At 56.1% G+C, this 18,861-nt stretch overlaps 1 protein-coding gene across 1 annotated transcript; it reads right to left on the bottom strand.

Moving 5' to 3' along the window:
- Positions 1-200: 200 nt before the first annotated feature.
- On the bottom strand, positions 201-10,693 carry ASPDH (aspartate dehydrogenase domain containing; the record flags this gene model as incomplete). The annotated part of the gene is made up of 7 exons (XM_084224328.1): positions 201-285; positions 427-578; positions 2,691-2,923; positions 4,975-5,124; positions 6,560-6,644; positions 9,141-9,282; positions 10,639-10,693. 7 exons carry the CDS (start codon positions 10,691-10,693, stop codon positions 248-250), a joined length of 855 nt encoding a protein of 284 aa, XP_084080454.1. The 3' UTR covers positions 201-247.
- Positions 10,694-18,861: the final 8,168 nt, after the last annotated feature.

The raw sequence follows: 18,861 nt of genomic DNA, 5'->3' as shown, positions 1-18,861 counted from the left end.
CTGACCAATCAGCGCTTTGACCTTCTTCCCGTGATGCTTTGCATCGCGCCGTTAACCAATCAGCGGTGATAACCCTTTCTCCCGTCGCGCACCGCGCGGCGCTTCCACCAATCAGATCGCGCCTCCTCCCGGCCGCCATTACAAGAAGGGCGCCACCACCGCCAGGCCCCCGCCAGGTCTTTATTGTCCCCAAAATGTCCCCAAATTGTCCCCAAATTGTCCCCGCGGGTGTTTCCGCCGTCCCTCCTCAGCACAGCTTGACGCAGCCGCCGTGTCCGGTGCAGGCTGCGGGGAGGGGACAGAGTGAGCGGCCCCGAGGTGGCACAGGTGGCACCGGGGGGTGGCACGGGTGACACCGGGGGGGTGGCACGGGTGACACCGGGGGGGTGGCACGGGTGACACCGGGGGGTGGCACGGGTGACAGACCCTGCACGCTGCTCCAGAAGCTGTGGCGGGTGGCGCTGCCCGTGACGGCGCCGGGCTCGGCGGGGTTGCGGCGGGTGCTGGTGACGGTGAGGGAGCGGCCGGCCTCGGGCACGGCGGTGACGGCGACCTCGATGATGTGACAGTCGGGGACACTGCGGGGACAGTGGGGACACTGAGAGTGACACTGAGAGTGACAGGGACACTGGGAATGTGTGACGGCGACCTCGATGATGTGACAGTCGGGGACACTGCGGGGACATTGGGGACACTGAGAGTGACACTGAGAGTGTGTGACCGCGACCTCGATGATGTGACAGTCGGGGACACTGCGGGGACATTGGGGACACTGAGGGGACATTGGGGACATTGGGTATGTGTGACGGCGACCTCGATGATGTGACAGTCGGGGACACTGCGGGGACATTGGGGACAATGAGAGTGACACTGAGAGTGACACTGAGAGTGTGTGACCGCCACCTCGATGGTGTGACAGTCGGGGACACTGAGAGGGGACAGTGACAGGGACATTGGGGACACTGAGGGGACATTGGGGACAATGAGGGGACACTGGGGACATCAATGATGTGACAGTCGGGGACTCTGCGGGGACATTGGGGACATTGAGAGTGACACTGAGAGGGTGTGACCGCGACCTCGATGATGTGACAGTCGGGGACACTGAGAGGGGACAGTGGGGACAATGAGAGTGACACTGAGGGTGTGTGACCGTGACATCGATGATGTGACAGTCGGGGACACTGAGAGGGGACAGTGACAGGGACAGGGACATTGGGGACACTGAGAGTGACAATTGGGGACATTGGGGACACCTCGACATTGATGATGTGACAGTCGGGGACCCTGCGGGGACATTGGGGACACTGAGAGTGACACTGAGAGGGTGTGACCGCGACCTCGATGATGTGACAGTCGGGGACAGTGACAGGGACATTGGGGACAATGGGGACATTGGGGACACTGAGGGGACAGTGACAGGGACATTGGGGACAATGAGGGGACATTGGGGACACTGAGAGTGACAATTGGGGACACCTCCACGGTGACAATGTGACAGTTGGGGACAGTGGGGACAGGGAGGGGACATTGGGGTGGCACTGGAGGGACACTGAGGGGAGACTGAGGGGACAGGCGTGACACACAGGTGACACACAGGTGACACAGAGGTGACACAGGTGACACACACAGCACAGGTGACACAGGTGACACAGGTGACACTCACATCACAGGTGACACAGGGGACACACAGGTGACACAGGGGTGACATCGGTGCACAGGTGACACACAGGTGACACAGAAGGTGACACTCAGGTGCCACACACAGCACAGGGGACACAGTAGGTGACACACAGGTGACACAGGTGACAGTAGGTGACACTCAGGTGACACAGGTGGCACCCACCTGGGGTCGGCCACCAGGCAGGCGGTGACGCCGTCCCAGCCCAGGTGACACACAGGTGACACAGAGGTGACACACACAGCACAAGTGACACAGGTGACACACACAGAGCACAGGTGACACAGGTGACACACAGGTGACACAGGTGACACACACAGCACAGGTGACACACAGCACAGGTGACACAGGTGACACACAGGGTACACAGGTGACACAGGTGACACACACACAGCACAGGTGACACACAGGTGACACAAGTGACACACAGGTGACAGTCAGGTGACACAGGTGACACAGGTGACACAGAGGTGACACGCAGGTGACACACAGGTGACACAGGTGACACAGGTGACACACAGAGCACAGGTGACATAGGTGACACAGGTGACACACAGAGCACAGGGTACACAGGTGACACACACAGCACAGGTGACACACAGGTGACACACAGGTGACACACAGGTGACAGAGGGGTGACACAGAGGTGACAGGTAGGTGGCACCCACCTGGGGTCGGCCACCAGGAAGGCGGTGACGCCGTCCCAGCCCAGGTGACACAGGTGACACAGAGGTGACACACACACAGTACAGGTGACACAGAGGTGACACAGGTGACACAGGTGACACACATGTGACACAGACATGACTCAGGTGACACAGAGGTGACAGAGGTGACACAGGTGCCACCCACCTGGGGTCGGCCACCAGGCGGGCGGTGACGCCGTCCCAGCCCAGGTGACACAGGTGACACAGAGGTGACACACACAGCACAGGTGACACAGAGGTGACACACAGGTGACACAGGTGACAGAGGGGTGACACAGAGGTGACAGGTAGGTGTCACCCACCTGGGGTCGGCCACCAGGCGGGCGGTGACGCCGTCCCAGCCCAGCCGCGGCGCTGCCACCGCGGCGGCCGCCATGCTGTTGACGTTGTTGGGGACAAGGGGACAGAGCGGCCGCAGGGGACCCTGGTACAGCAGCGTGCGCGTCCCCGAGGCCACCGCGGCCGCCACCCGCGGGGACAGCCAGCCCTGGGCACGGAAACTGCCCGGGGCCTTGGTCATTGTCACCTGCAGGGCCTGGGGACAGAGTGGGGACAGTGTCATTGTCATTGTCATTGTCACTGTCATTGTCATTGTCACTGTCATTGTCATTGTCATTGTCATTGTCACCCTTGGGGACACAGGGACAGCCAGCCCTGGGCACGGAAACTGCCCGGGGCCTTGGTCATTGTCACCTGCAGGGCCTGGGGACACAGGGGACAGTGTCATTGTCACTGTCATTGTCATTGTCATTGTCATTGTCACCTCTGGGGACACAGCACAGGGCACACAACCAGGGGACAGCATCAGGGGACCTGCAGTGTCCCCAGTGTCCCCATTATCCCCAATCCCCCCAGTGTCCCCATTCCCCCCAGTGTCCCCAATGTCCCCATTGTCCCCAATCCCCCCAATCCCCCCACTGTCCCCAGTGTCCCCTTTGGTGTCACCTGCAGTGTCCCCGCACTGTCCATCCTGGCGATGTCCCCAATGTCCCCACTGTCCCCACTGTCCCCAATGTCCCCATTGTCCCCAATGTCCCCAATATCCCTAATGTCCCCAATGTCCCCTTTCCCCCCAATGTCCCCAATGTCCCCAGTGTCACCTGCAGTGTCCCCGCGCTGTCCATCCGGGCAATGTCCCCAATGTCCCCAATGTCCCCAATGTCCCCACTGTCCCCAATGTCCCCATTGTCCCCAATGTCCCCATTCTCCCCAGCGTCCCCAATGTCCCCACTGTCCCCAGTGTCCCCATCGGTGTCACCTGCAGTGTCCCCGCGCTGTCCATCCTGGTGATGTCCCCAATCCCCCCAATGTCCCCATTACCCCCATTGTCCCCATTGTCCCCATTCCCCTCAATGTCCCCAGTGTCCCCTCTGGTGTCACCTGCAGTGTCCCCGCGCTGTCCATCCTGGCAATGTCCCCAGTGTCCCCATTCCCCCCAATGTCTCCAATGTCCCCAATGTCCCCACTGTCCCCATTCCCCCCAGTGTCCCCAGCCGTGTCCCCAATGTCCCCAATGTCACCTGCAGTGTCCCCGTGCTGTCCATCCTGGCGATGTCCCCATTCCCCACAATGTCCCCAATGTCCCCAATGTCCCCATTCCCCCCATTGTCCCCACTGTCCCCAATGTCCCCAATGTCCCCAATGTCACCTGCAGTGTCCCCGCGCTGTCCATCCTGGCGATGTCCCCATTCCCCCCAATGTCCCCATTGTCCCCAATGTCCCCACTGTCCCCACTGTCCCCAATGTCACCTGCAGTGTCCCCGCGCTGTCCATCCTGGCCATGTCCCCATTGTCCCCAATCCCCCCAATGTCCCCAATGTCCCCAATGTCCCCAATGTCCCCAATGTCCCCAATCCCCCCCATGTCCCCAATGTCCCCAATGTCCCCAATGTCCCCAATCCCCCCAATGTCCCCAATCCCCCCAATGTCCCCAGTGTCCCTATCAGTGTCACCTGCAGTGTCCCCGCGCTGTCCATCCTGGCGATGTCCCCAATGTCCCCAATGTCCCCCTTCCCCCAATGTCCCCATTCCCCCCAATCCCCCCAATGTCCCCACTGTCCCCAGTGTCCCCTCTGGTGTCACCTGTAGTGTCCCCATGCTGTCCATCCTGGCGATGTCCCCAATGTCCCCATTCCCCCCATTGTCCCCATTCCCCCCATTGTCCCCATTGTCCCCAATGTCCCCAAAGTCCCCAATGTCCCCAAAGTCCCCATTCCCCCCATTGTCCCCAGTGTCCCCAATGTCCCCATTGTCCCCAATGTCCCCATTCCCCTCAATGTCCCCAATGTCCCCATCGGTGTCCATCCGGGCGATGTCCCCATTGTCCCCATTCCCCGCAGTGTCCCCAGCCGTGTCCCCAATGTCCCCAATGTCACCTGCAGTGTCCCCGCGCTGTCCATCCTGGCGATGTCCCCAATGTCCCCAGTGTCCCCATTCCCCCCACTGTCCCCACTGTCCCCAATGTCCCCAATGTCACCTGCAGTGTCCCCGCGCTGTCCATCCTGGCGATGTCCCCATTCCCCACAATGTCCCCAATGTCCCCATTCCCCCCAATGTCCCCACTGTCCCCAGTGTCCCCAATGTCACCTGCAGTGTCCCCGCGCTGTCCATCCTGGCGATGTCCTCGCAGCCCCACAGCGCCCCCCGCGGGACGTACAGGGTGTGGCCCCCGCGCGCCGCCGCCGCCCGCAGCCGCTCCTCGGTGACGGCGTCCGCCAGCACCGTGGGGGACCCCAGCTGGGGACAGCAGGGGGACATTGGGGACATCGGGGACATCGGGGGGATTGGGGGTAATGGGGACATCGGGGACATCGGGGGGATTGGGGACATTGGGGGGATTGGGGACATTGGGGACATCAGGGACATTGGGGACATGGGGGTCAGTGGGGACATTGGGGGGTTGGGGACATTGGGGGGATTGGGGGTAATGGGGACATCGGGGGCATTGGGGACATCGGGGGGATTGGGGACATTGGGGACATCGGGGGGATTGGGGACATTGCGGGCAATGGGGGTAATGGGGACATCAGGGACATTGGGGGATTGGGGACACTGGGGACATTGGGGGGATTGGGGTCAGTGGGGACACTGGGTGGAATGGGGACATTGGGGGGATTGGGGACATTGGGGTCAGTGGGGACATCAGGGGGATTGGGGACACTGGGGGCAATGGGGGTAATGGGGACATTTGGGTCAGTGGGGACATTGGGGGAATGGGGACATTGGGGACATTGGGGTCAATGGGGGGATTGGGGACATTGGGGGATTGGGGTCAGTGACGGCGTCCGCCAGCACCATGGGGGACCCCAGCTGGGGACAGCATTGGGGACACTGGGGACATCGGGGGGATCGGGGGCAATGGGGACATTGGGGACACTGGGGGTAATGGGAACATTGAGGGGATGGGGGGATTGGGAACATTGGGGGGATTGGGGACATTGGGGGGATTGGGGACATTGGGGCAATGGGGACATTGGGGACATTGGGGTCAATGGGGGGATTGGGGGGATTGGGGACATTGGGGACATCGGGGGCAATGGGGACATTGGGGGGATTGGGGACACTGGGGATATTGGAGGGATCTGGGACATTGGGGACATTGGGGGGACATTGGGAGATTGGGGACATTGGAGACATTGAGAGGATTGGGGACATTGGGTGGATTTGGGGACACTGGGGACAATGGGGACATTGGGGGGATTGGGGGCATTGTGGACATTGGGGGGATTGGGGGCAATGGGGACATTGGGTGGATTTGGGGACACTGGGGACATTGGGGACATTGCGGGGACATTGGGAGATTGGGGGACATCGGGGGGATTGGGGACATTGGAGACATTGAGAGGATTGGGGACACTGGGGACATTGGGTGAATTTGGGGACACTGGGGGCTTGGGGACAATGGGGGATTTGGGGACATTGGGGACAATGAGGTCATGGGGACATTGTAGGGACTGGGGACATTGGGGGATTTGGGGACACTGGGGACATTGGGGACACTGGGGGGATTTGGGGACATTGGGGACACTGGGGACATTGGGGACATGGGGGGAATTGGGGACAGTGGGGACAATGGGGGATTGGGGACATTGGGGGGATTTGGGGACACTGGGGACATTGGGGGGACACTGGGGACATTGGGGCCAGGCGGGCGCTGTCCCCGCGGTGTCACCATGAGGTCGGCGTGTCCCAGGATGTCCTCGCCGTGCTCCTGTGTCACACACGGGTGTGCCACCTCCACCACCAGGTCCACCCCCCTGGGGACAGCGGTGGGGACATCAGCGGGGACATCGGGGACATCACAGGGGGGGTTGGGGACATTGGGGACACTGGGGACATTGGGGACATCGGGGGGGATTGGGGACATTGGGGGGATTGGGGACATCGGGGAGGTTGGGGACATTGGGGACATCGGGGGGTTGGGGACATTGGGGACATCAGGGGGGTTGGGGACATTGGGGAGATTGGGGACATTTGGGGACATTGGGGGTTGGGGACATTGGGGACATTGGGAGCATAATGGGGATATTGGGGGGGTTGGGGACATTAAGGGGTTTGGTGACATTGAGGGGACATTGGTGGGACATTGGGGACATCGGGGGGATTGGGGACATTGGGGGGACATTGGGGGGACATTGGGGGAATTGGGGACATTGGGGACATTGGGGGGGTTGGGGACATAGGGGGCATAATGGGGACATTGGGGAGGTTGAGGACATTGGGGGGATTGGGGACATTGGGGGGGTTGGGGACATTGGAGACATAATGGGGACATTGGGGACATTGAGGGGACATTGGGGGGGTTGGGGACATTGGGGGGATTGGGGACATTGGGGGGATTGGGGGCGTTGTGGAGGTTTGGGGACATTGGGGACATTGAGGGGACATTGGGGACATTGGGGACATTGGGGGACGGGGGACATTTGAGACATTTGGGGACATTTGGGGACATCGGGTGTTTGGGGTTTCTTTGGGGTATTTTGGGGCTGCTTTGGGACATTTTTGGGGTAAATTCAGGATATTTTTGGGGTGAATCCGGGATATTTTGGGGCCGTTTTTGGGGTGAATCCGGGACATTTTTGGGGTGAATCCGGGATATTTTGGGGTCATTTTTGGGGTGAATCCAGGCCGGTTTTGGGGTCATTTTTGGGGTGAATCCGGGCCATTTTTGGGGTGAATTTGGGGCCATTTTAGGGGTGAATTCAGGGCATTTTGGGGCCTTTTTTGGGGTGAATCCGGGACATTTTTGGGGTGAATCCGGGATATTTTTGGGGCCATTTTTGGGGTGAATTTGGGACATTTTTGGGGGGAATTTGGGGCCATTTTTGGGGTGAATCCGAGACATTTTTGGGGCCATTTTTGGGTTGAATCCGGGACATTTTGGGGCCATTTTCGGGGTGAATCCGGGATATTTTGGGGCCGTTTTTGGGGCCATTTTTGGGGTGAATTTGGGACATTTTGGGGCCTTTTTTGGGGTGAATCCGGGACATTTTTTGGGCCATTTTTGGGGTGAATCTGGGATATTTTTGGGGCCGTTTTTGGGGTGAATTCGGTTGGTTTTGGGGGTGAATCCGGCCTGGTTTTGGGGTGAATCCAGGATATTTTGGGGCCATTTTTGGGGTGAATCCGGGACATTTTGGGGCTGTTTTTGGGGTGAATTCGGGCCGGTTTTGGGGCCATTTTTGGGGTGAATCCGGGACATTTTTGGGGCCATTTTTGGGGTGAATCCGAAATATTTTTGGGGTGAATCCGGGATATTTTGGGGTGAATCCGGAATATTTTTGGGGCTGTTTTTGGGGTGAATCCAGGACATTCTTGGGGCCGTTTTTGGGGTGAATCTGGGACATTTTTTGGGGTGAATTCAGGACATTTTTAGGGCCGTTTTTGGGGTGAATCCTGGATATTTATGGGGCCGTTTTTGGGGTGAATTCGGGGTATTTTGGGGCCATTTTTGGGATGAATCCGGGACATTTTTGGGGTGAATCCGGGTCATTTTTGGGGCCATTTTGGGGTGAATCCAGGCCGTTTTTGGGGTGAATCCGGGATATTTTGGGGCCATTTTTGGGGCGAATCCGGGACATTCTTGGGGCCATTTTTGGGGTCAATCCGGGATATTTTGGGGCCATTTTTGGGGCGAATCCGGGACATTCTTGGGGCCATTTTTGGGGTGAATCCGGGACATTTTTGGGGTGAATCCGGGACATTTTTGGGGCCGTTTTTGGGGTGAATTTGGGGCAATTTTTGGGGTGAATCCGGGACATTCTTGGGGCCATTTTTGGGGTGAATCGGTGCCAGTTTTGGGGCCATTTTTGGGGTGAATTCAGGACATTTTGGGGCCATTTTTGGGGTGAATCCAGGTCATTTTTGGGGCCATTTTGGGGTGAATCCAGGCCGTTTTTGGGGTGAATCCGGGATATTTTGGGGCCATTTTTGGGGCGAATCCGGGACATTCTTGGGGCCATTTTTGGGGTCAATCCGGGATATTTTGAGGCCGTTTTGGGGGTGAATCCAGGACATTTTAGGGCCATTTTTGGGGTGAATCCGGGATATTTTTGGGGTGAATCCGGGACATTTATGGGGCCGTTTTTGGGGTGAATCCGGGACATTCTTGGGACATTATTGGGGTGAATCCGGGATATTTTGGGGCCATTTTTGGGCTGAATTTGGCCATTTTTGGGGCCGTTTTTGGGGTGAATCCGGGTCATTTTTGGGCCGTTTTTGGGGTGACTCCAGGATATTTTGGGGTCCCTCACGTGCCCGGCAGGTCGCGCAGGTGGCGCAGGCGCAGATGGGGCGGCAGCGCCTCCAGCGCCTCCCAGCGGCGAGCCCAGACAAAGGCGAGGGACAGACCGACGGACGGACCGTGCGACAGCAGCTGCGACGCCAGGAACTGCCCTGGGGACATCGGGATTGTCACTGTCACCTCCCCGGGACAGCCCTGTCGCCTCCCCTGGGACAGCCCTGGGACAGCAGTGCCACCTCCCCTGGGACAGTCCTGTCACCTCCCTGGGGCACAGGGACAGGGACAGACCGACGGACGGACAGTGCGACAGCAGCTGCGACGCCAGGAACTGCCCTGGGGACATCGGGGACAGCGGTGTCACCTCCCCTGGGACAGCCCTGGGACAGCAGTGCCACCTCCCCTGGGACAGCCCTGGGACAGCAGTGCCACCTCCCCTGGGACAGCCCTGTCACCTCCCCTGGGACAGCCCTGTCACCTCCCCCAGGGACAGGGACAGGGACAGACCGACGGACGGACAGTGCGACAGCAGCTGCGACGCCAGGAACTGCCCTGGGGACATCGGGGACAGCGGTGTCACCTCCCCTGGGACAGCCCTGGGATAGCAGTGCCACCTCCCCCGTGTCACCTCCCCTGGGACAGCCCTGTCACCTCCCCCGTGTCACCTCCGTGTGACAGCAGGAACTGTCCTGGGGACATTGGGGACAGCCCTGTCACATCCCCCCTGTCACCTCCCAGTGTCCCCTCCCAGTCTGTCCCAGTCTGTCCCAGTCTGTCCCAGTCCCTCCCAGTGTCCCCCAATGTCCCCAGTGTCCCCTCCCAATTCCCCTCAGTGTCCCCTCTCAATGTCCCCAGTATCCCCCAGTTTATCCCAGTCCATCCCAGTGTGCCCTCCCAGTCCCTCCCAGTTTGTCCCATTACCGAGCTCTCTGTATCCCAGTATCCCCCAGTACAGCCCAGTCCATCCCAGTACAGCCCAGTCCATCCCAGTATAACCCAGTCTATCCCAGTATAAACCAGTCCCACCCAGTATAAACCAGTATAGCCCAGTCCATCCCAGTATAAACCAGTCCATCCCAGTATAACCCAGTATAACCCAGTCCCTCCCATTATAACCCAGTATAACCCAGTCCCACCCAGTATAGCCCAGTCCATCCCAGTATAACCCAGTCCATCCCAGTATAACCCAGTATAACCCAGTCCATCCCAGTATAACCCAGTTCCATCCCAGTTCCCTCCCAGTCCCTCCCAGTATAACCCAGTATAACCCAGGTCCCTCCCAGTCCCTCCCAGTCCATCCCAGTCCATCCCAGTTCATCCCAGTCCATCCCAGTTTGATCCCAGTTCCCTCCCAGTCCATCCCAGTCCCTCCCAGTCCCTCCCAGTTCCCTCCCAGTCCATCCCAGTCCCTCCCAGTCCATCCCAGTTCCCTCCCAGTTCCATCCCAGTCCCTCCCAGTCCATCCCAGTCCCTCCCAGTCCATCCCAGTCCATCCCAGTCCAAACCAGTACCGAGTGTTCCGTATCCCAGGATTCCAACCCGCCGAGTCCGAGGCTGCTCCTCCATGGCCTGGGGGCAGCCAATTAGCGCTAATTAACGCTAATTAATGCTAATTAACCCCTAATTAGCGCTGATTAACACTAATTAACACTAATTAACCCCTAATTATCACGAATGAACCCGCCCAGCTCACCCTACCCAACCCAAATTAACACTAATTAACCCCAAGTAACACTAATAAACAATAATTAATGCCAATTAACCCCCAACCCGCCCTAATTAACCCTTAAACCCCCCCTAATTAACCACCAAATCCCCCTAATTAACCTCCAAAGCTCCCTAATTAACCCCGAACCGCCTTAATTACCCCCAAACCCCCCTTAATTAACCCTCAAACCCCGCTAATTAACCCCCAAGTTTCCCTAATTAACACTCAGACCGTCATCATTAACCCCAAACCGCCCTAATTAACCCCAAACGGCCCTAATTAACCCCCCTCTCCCTTAATTAATGCCCAGACTCCCTTAATTAACCCCAAAATTGCCCTAATTAACCCCAAACCGCCCTAATTAACCCCCCAAATCCCACTAATTAACTCCCAACCCCCTCTAATTAACCCCAAACCGACCTAATTAACCCCCGAACTCCCCTAATTAGCCCCCCAAATCCACTAATTAACCCTGAACTCACCTAATTAACCCTGAAATTCCCCTAATTAAGCCCCAATTTTCCTTGATTAAACCCCCAAATCCCACTAATTAACCCCCAAACCACCCTAATTAACCCCAAACCTTCTAATTAACATCTGAATTCTCCTAATTAATTCCAAAATTCCCCTAATTAACCCTCAAACCGCCCTAATTAACCCCCAAACCGCACTAATCAACCACTTAACCTTCTAATTAACCCCTAATTAAGCCCCAAACCCCACTAATTACCCACCTAAGCTTCTAATTAACCCCTAATTAATCCCCAAACTCCACTAATTAACACCATAACCTTCTAATTAACCCCTAATTAAGCCCCAAACCCCACTAATTAACCCCCTAACCTTCTAATTAACCCCTAATTAAGCCCCAAACCCCACTAATTAACCCCCAACCTTCTAACTAACCCCTAATTAAGCCCCAAACCCCACTAATTACCCACCTAAGCTTCTAATTAACCCCTAATTAGGCCCCAAGCTCCACTAAACAACCCCCTAACCTTCTAATTAACCCCTAATTAAGCCCTGTACCCCACTAATTACCACCTAACTTTCTAATAACCCCTAATTAAGCCGCAAAACCCCCTAATTAACCAACAAACCGCTCTAATTAACCCCTAATTAGGCCCCAAACTCCACTAAACAACCCCCTAACCTTCTAATTAGCCCCTAATTAACCCCCAAACCCCACTAATTACCCACCTAAGCTTCTAATTAACCCCTAATTAAGCCCCAAACTCCACTAATTAACCCCCTAATCTTCTAATTAACCGGTAATTAAGCCCCAAACCGCCTAATTAACCCCATAACCTTCTAATTAACCCCTAATTAAGCCCCAAACCCACTAATTAACCAACAAACCGCCCTAATTAAGCCCCAAACCCACTAATTAACCCACAGACCGCCCTAATTAACCCCTAATTAAGCCCCAAGTCCCCTTAATTAACCCCCCACCCCCCTAATTACCCCCTCCGCCCTTAATTACCCCCTCAATCCCCCCCCAATTAATTAACCCGCACTCACTAATTAGCGTTCGCTCCCCTCCCCCTCCTGCCCCGAGCGCCCTTTGCTCCCCCCGCCCCTCCCCCACCCCCCCCCGCGGGGGCACTTCCGGGTGGGGCGTGGCCTGTGATAAGGGGCGGGGCCTGATGGGATTTGTGGGCGTGGCTTAGACAATATTAGGGCGTGGTTCAGTCATTTATGGGCGCGGTCTGAACATTTTAAGGGCGTGGTCTGGGCTATAGGGGCGGGGCTGAGCCCTTTGTGGGCGGGGCTTAGGGCTCGGGGGCGGGGCCTGGGGCCCTTTGGAGACCACAAATTTTGGGCGGATCCATTTTTGGGGGGGGGTGTCACACCCCTGGGACCCCCCCCCCTTCCCCCCCATTTTGGGTGATTCCACTTTTTTTTGGCGGGGGGGGGGGGTTCGTGACTTGGGAACCCCAAATTTTGGGGAGGGGCCCCCAAATTTTGGGCGATTCCATTTTTTTTGAGGGGGTCCGAACCTTTAGGACCCCAAATTTTGGGAGAATCCATTTTTGGGGGGGGGAGGGCGGAGCCTCCGGATTTTTAGGGGAGACAGAATTTTTTTTGGGGGGGTCGCGCTCTTTGTACCCCAAATTTTGGGGGCGGGTCCTCAAATTTTGGGCGGTTCCATTTTTTGGGATGGGGGGGGTCGCACACCTTTGGGACCGCAAATTTTGGGAGGGGGGTCCGAAATTTTGGGAGGTTCCATTTCTTTGGGGGGGGGTGTCGCGTTCCTGGGACCCCAAATTTGGGCGATTCCATCTTTTAGGGGGGTTCGCACCTCTGGGACCCGAAATTTTGGGAGGGGGACCCCAATTTTTGGGAGGTTCCATATTTTTGGGGGGGTCCTCACCTCTAGGACCCCAAATTTTTGGAACGTCCCCAATTTTTAGGGGGGGTCGCGTCCTTGAGACCCCAAATTTGGAGGGGTCCCAATTTGGGGTGGTGGCCCCCAATTTGTGGGGGGATCGCACCCCTGAAACCCCAAATTTTCGGGAGTCCCGTTTGAGGGGGTGATCCCCAAATTTTGGGAGGGGGTCGCGCCCTTCAGACCCCAAATTTTGGGTGGGGGTCACCAATTTTTGGGAGGGCTGCGGGTCTCACCCCAGGGTCCCTATTTTGGGGAGGGGTCCCCAAATTTTGGGGGCGGTCCCATTTTTGGGGTCCTCCCCCTCTCCGATCCCATTTTCCCGGAGGGAGGCGGCGATTCCCGCCCTCCGCGCTGTTCCCGTTGCCATGGGAACCGCCCTCTCCCGTTCCCATGGCAACCGCAGTTCCGCCAATCTCCGCTCCCCCCTCCCCGCGCCGCTGTTCCCGTTACCGTGGAAACCTTCTTTCATGCTGTTCCCGCTGTTGCGCCCACTCCCTCCGCGCCGTCGTCGTCATGGCAACGCGGCAGTGCTCGCCCCCCTCCCCCCGCGCTGTTCTCATGGCAACCGCGCTGTTCCCATGGCAACGGGAACAGCGACCAGGGGGACCACCCCCCCGCGAGACCTGGGGGGGATTTGGGGCACTTTTGGGGCGATTTTGGGCCATTTTGGGGTGATTTTAGGGGATTTTGGGGCTATTTCGGGGGGGGGTTTTCGGAATTAGGGGGAGTTTTGCTGGTTTTGGTGCAGTTATGGGGTATTTTTAGGCATTTTTTGGGTAATTCTAGGGAGTTTTGGGGGTATTCTTAGGGGCGATTTTAGGATATTTGGGAATTTTTGCTGGGTTTGGGGTATTTTAGGTGGTTATAGGGCGCTTTTGGGGTATTTTGGGCATTTTTAAGGACATTTTTGGGTGGTTTTAGGGGATGTTTGTGCAGTTTTAGGTAATTTTGAGGTGAGGGGAGAAAAGAGCGGGAAACATGAGGGGGAAAAGGTGTGAAAGGTGAGGGGGAAAGTCAGGAAATGGAAGGCAAAAAGGAGAGCAAACTTGAGTGAAAAGGACGGGAAATGAGAGGAAGAAAAGGTTTGAAACAAGGGGAGAAATGGTGGGAAATGTGAGGGGAAAAGGGGAAGGAACCATGAGGAGAAAAAGGGTGGAAAACGAGAGCGGAGAAAAGGGGGGGAAACATGAGGGGACAAAATGGTGGGGATCTTGTGGGGCGAAAAGGGAAGGAAATGTGAGGGGGGAAAGAGTGGGAAATGGAAGGCAAAAAGACAGTAAACTTGAGTGAAAAGGATGGGAAATGAGAGGAAGAAAAGGTATGAAACAAGGGGAGAAATGGTGGGAAATGTGAGGGGAGAAAGGGGAAGGAGCCATGAGGGGAAAAAAAGCGGGAAACGTGAGGGGAGAAAAGGGGGGGAAACGTGAGGGGAAAGAAAGGTGGACATGGAAGGCAAAAACCAGAATAAACTTGAGTGAAAAGGATGGGAAATGAGAGGAAGAAAAGGTATGAAACAAGGAGAGAAATGGTGGGAAATGTGAGGGGGAAAAGGGTGGAGGAATGTGAGGGGAAAAAGAGCGGGAAACGTGAGGGGAGAAAAGGGCGGGAAACGTGAGGGGAAAGAAAGGTGGGACATGGATGGCAAAAAGGAGAATAAACTTGAGCGAAAAGGATGGGAAATGAGAGGAAGAAAAGGTTTGAAACAAGGGGAGAAATGGTGGGAAATGTGAGGGGAAAAATGGCAGGAAACATGAGGGGGAAAAGGTTGGAAAATATGGGGGGAGAAAAGGGGGGGAAACGTGAGGGGACAAAATGGTGGGGATCTTGTGGGGTGAAAAGGGCAGGAAATGTGAGGGGGGAAAGAGTGGGAAATGGAAGGCAAAAAGGTCAGTAAACTTGAGCAAAAAGGATGGGAAATGAGAGGAAGGAAAGGTATGAAACCAGGGGAGAAATGGTGGGAAATGTGAGGGGAGAAAGGGAAAGGAGCCATGAGGGGAAAAAGAGCGGGAAACGTGAGGGGAGAAAAGGGGGGGAAACGTGAGGGGAAAGAAAGGCGGGACATGGATGGCAAAAAGGAGAATGAAATTGAGTGAAAAGGACGGGAAATGAGAGGAAGGAAAAGGTATGAAACAGAAGGGGAGAAATGGTGGGAAATGTGAGGGGAGAAAGGGGAAGGAGCCATGAGGGGAGAAAAAGGCGGGAAACATGAGGGGAGAAAAGGGGGGGAAACGTGAGGGGAAAGAATGATGGGACATGGAAGGCAAAAACGAGAATAAACTTGAGCGAAAAGGACGGGAAATGAGAGGAAAAAAAGGTATTAAACCACGGGAGAAAAGGTGGGAAATGTGAGGGGGAAAAAGGGCAGGAAATGTGAGGGGAGAAAAGGCAGCAAATTGAAAGCCAAAAGGACAATAAACTTGAGCGAAAAGGACGGGAAATGAGAGGAAGAAAAGGTTTGAAACAAGGAGAGAAATGGTGGGAAATGTGAGGGGCAAAAAGGGCAGGAAACATGAGGGGAAAAAGGGTGAAAAATATGGGGGGAGAAAAGAGGGGAAACGTGAGGGGAAAAAAGAGCGGGAAATGTGAGGGGAGAAAAAGGAAGGAAACATGAGGGGGAAAAGACAGGAAACGGGAGGAAAAAAGGGTGTAAAAGATAAAGAGAAAAAATACAGATAACATGAGGCCAAAAATGATGGGAAATGTGAAGGGACAGAAGGGCGGGAAGTGTGAGAGGAAAAATGGTGGGAAACTTGTGGGGAAAAGGATGGGAAACGTGAGTAAAAAAGGGAAAATTGTGAGGAAAATGATCGAAAAAGCGCCCTGGGGTTCTTTGTTTCCTTAATGCTGCCGTGGTCAAAGCAAATCCTTGTGGGATTCTGTGGGAATTTGGGGGTCCTGCTTGGCTTTGTGGATTTGTGTGTATTTTGGGGATCTCAGACCCCCTCCCCAAATCATGAGATTCCCCCAAATCGCACTCCAGGGTCCCTTTTTTGGGGAGGGGTCCCCAAATTTGTTCCATTTTTGGAGTGGGGTTGCACCCTTAGGATCCTTTTCTGAGGTTGTCCCTATTTTTGGGGGCGGGGGGTCACACCCTTAGGACCCCAATTTTTTAAGGGGTCCCCAAGGTTTTTTTGGGGGGGTGCACCCTTGGGACCCCAATTTTGGGATAACCCCAATTTTTTTGCGGGGTCCCTTTTTTGGGGTGAGTCACGCCTTTGGGACCCCATAATTTGGGGGGGAAAGTTGCACTCCAAGGTCTCTTTTTTTGAGGAGGGGTCCCCAAATTTTGAGGGGAGCCCCATTTTTGGGAGGGGGTCTTACCCTTGCTTTCCTTTTCTGAGGGTGACCCCAAATTCCCAAATGTTGTGGGGGGGGTCACACCCTTGGGAACCCAATTTTTTTGGGGGGGGTTCCCCAAATTTTAAGATGTTCCATTTTTTTTCCAGTGCATCCTTGGCTGCCTTTTTTGGGTGGGGGTCCCCAATTTTTTAAGGGGTCGCACCTTTGGGACCCCAAATTTTGGAGTGGGGTTCCATTTTCGGAGGGAGGCTCGCACCTTTGAGTCTTTTTTTGGGGGCAGACTCCAACTTTTTGGGGAGTGAGTCCTTTTATTTGGGGGCGTGTCGCACCCTTGGGACCCCAAATTTTTGGGGACCGCACCCCTGAGACCCCAATTTTTTTTGGGGGGGGGTCTTATTTTGGGGTCTCCCCTCCCCGATCCCATTTTTCCGGTGGGAGGGGCGCGATTCCCGCTCCTCTCGCTGTTCCCGTTGCCATAGGAACCACCCGTTCCCATGGCAACCGCCGTTCCACCAACACGCGCTCCTCCCTCTGCGCCGCTGTTCCCGTTACCATGGGAACTGCTCTCCCCGCTGTTCCCACGGTTCCGCTTCCTCCCTCCGCGTCGCTGTCGCCATGGCAACGCCGCATAACCCCCTCCGCGCTGTTCCCATGGCAACCGCGCGTCCGTAGAGCCCCCCCCCCGCGCCGTTCCCATGGCAACGGGAACAGCGGGGGGAGGAGAAATACCCCCCCCCCCGGGACCTGGGGCGGTTTTCGGGGATTTTGGGTCTTTTTAGGGTCATTCACACCCCAAAACCACCCAAAAATGACCCCCAAACACATCCGAAACCACCCCAAACCCACTGAAACCCCAACTTAACCCACGCTAAACTCAGCCTGACCTTCCCAAATCCACCCCAAACCCATCCCAAAACCTCCCAAACCCACCCCAAACCCACCCAAATCCAACCTAACCCACCCAAACCCGTCCTAACCCACCTAAACCGGTCCAATGCCCCCTAAACCCCACCCCAAAATCCCCTAAAACCACCCCTAAACCTCCCAAACGCACCCCAAATCCCCTAAAAACCACCCCAAAAGCCCTCGAACCCATCCCAAACCCAGCTCAAACCCTCTACACCCACCCAAATCACCCCAAACCCATCCCAAACCTCCCTAAACCCAACCTAAGCCACCCTAAACCTCCCCAAACCCAGACCAAATCCCCTAAAACCACCCCAAAGCCAGCTCAAACCCCCCAAACCCACCCCAAACCCATCCCAAACCTCCCTAAACCCAACCTAACCCACCCTAAACCTCCCAAACCCACCCCAAATCCCCTAAACCCAGCCCAAACCCACTGTAAACCTTCCAAATCCATCCTAAACCCGTCCTAACCTCCCTAAACCCATCCTACCCCAGCCTAAACCTCCCAAACCCACCCCAAATCCCCTAAACCCACCCTAAATCCCCCTAAACCCAGCCCAAATCCACCCCAAACCCAGCCCAAGGCATCCTAAACCTCCCTAAACCCATCCTAAACCACCCTAAACCCGGCCCAAACACATCCCAAACCCCCTAAACCCGGCCCAAACCCAGCTCAAACCCCCTGAAACCATCCCAAACGCAGCTCCAACCCCCTAAACCCATCCCAAACCCAGATCAAACCCCCTAAACCCATCCCAAACTCACCTCAAACTCCCCTAAACCCATCCCAAACCCAGTTCCAACCCCTAAACCCAACCCAAAACCAGCTCCAAACCCCCTAAACCCGCCCCAAACCCATCCCAAACCCCCTAAACCCGGCCCAAACCCATCCCAAACCCCCTAAACCCGGCCCAAACCCATCCCAAACCCCCTAAACCCGGCCCAAACCCATCCCAAACCCCCTAAACCCGCCCCAAACCCATCCAACCCCTAAACCCGCCCCAAACCCATCCCAAACCCCCTAAACCCGGCCCAAACCCATCCCAAAGCCCCTAAACCCATCCCAAAGCCAGTTCCAATCCCCTAAACCCATCCCAAACCCATCCCAAACCCCCTAAACCCATCCCAAACCCACCTCAAACCCCCCCTAAATCCATCCAAACCCAGTTCCAGTCCCCTAAACCATCCCAAACCCCCTAAACCCGCCCCAAACCCATCCTAACCCCTAAACCCGCCCCAAACCCCCTAAACCCGGCCCAAACCCATCCCAAAGCCCCTAAACCCATCCCAAAGCCAGTTCCAATCCCCTAAACCCATCCCAAACCCATCCCAAACCCCCTAAACCCATCCCAAACCCACCTCAAACCCCCCCTAAATCCATCCCAAACCAGTTCCAGTCCCCTAAACCTATCCCAAACCCCCTAA

The sequence above is a fragment of the Fringilla coelebs genome (assembly GCF_963513975.1).
Source record: "Fringilla coelebs genome assembly, chromosome: 36".
NCBI lineage: Eukaryota > Metazoa > Chordata > Aves > Passeriformes > Fringillidae > Fringilla > Fringilla coelebs.
Note: the sequence above shows the minus strand (reverse complement) of the source record. Positions and strands in the feature narration are given on the sequence as shown.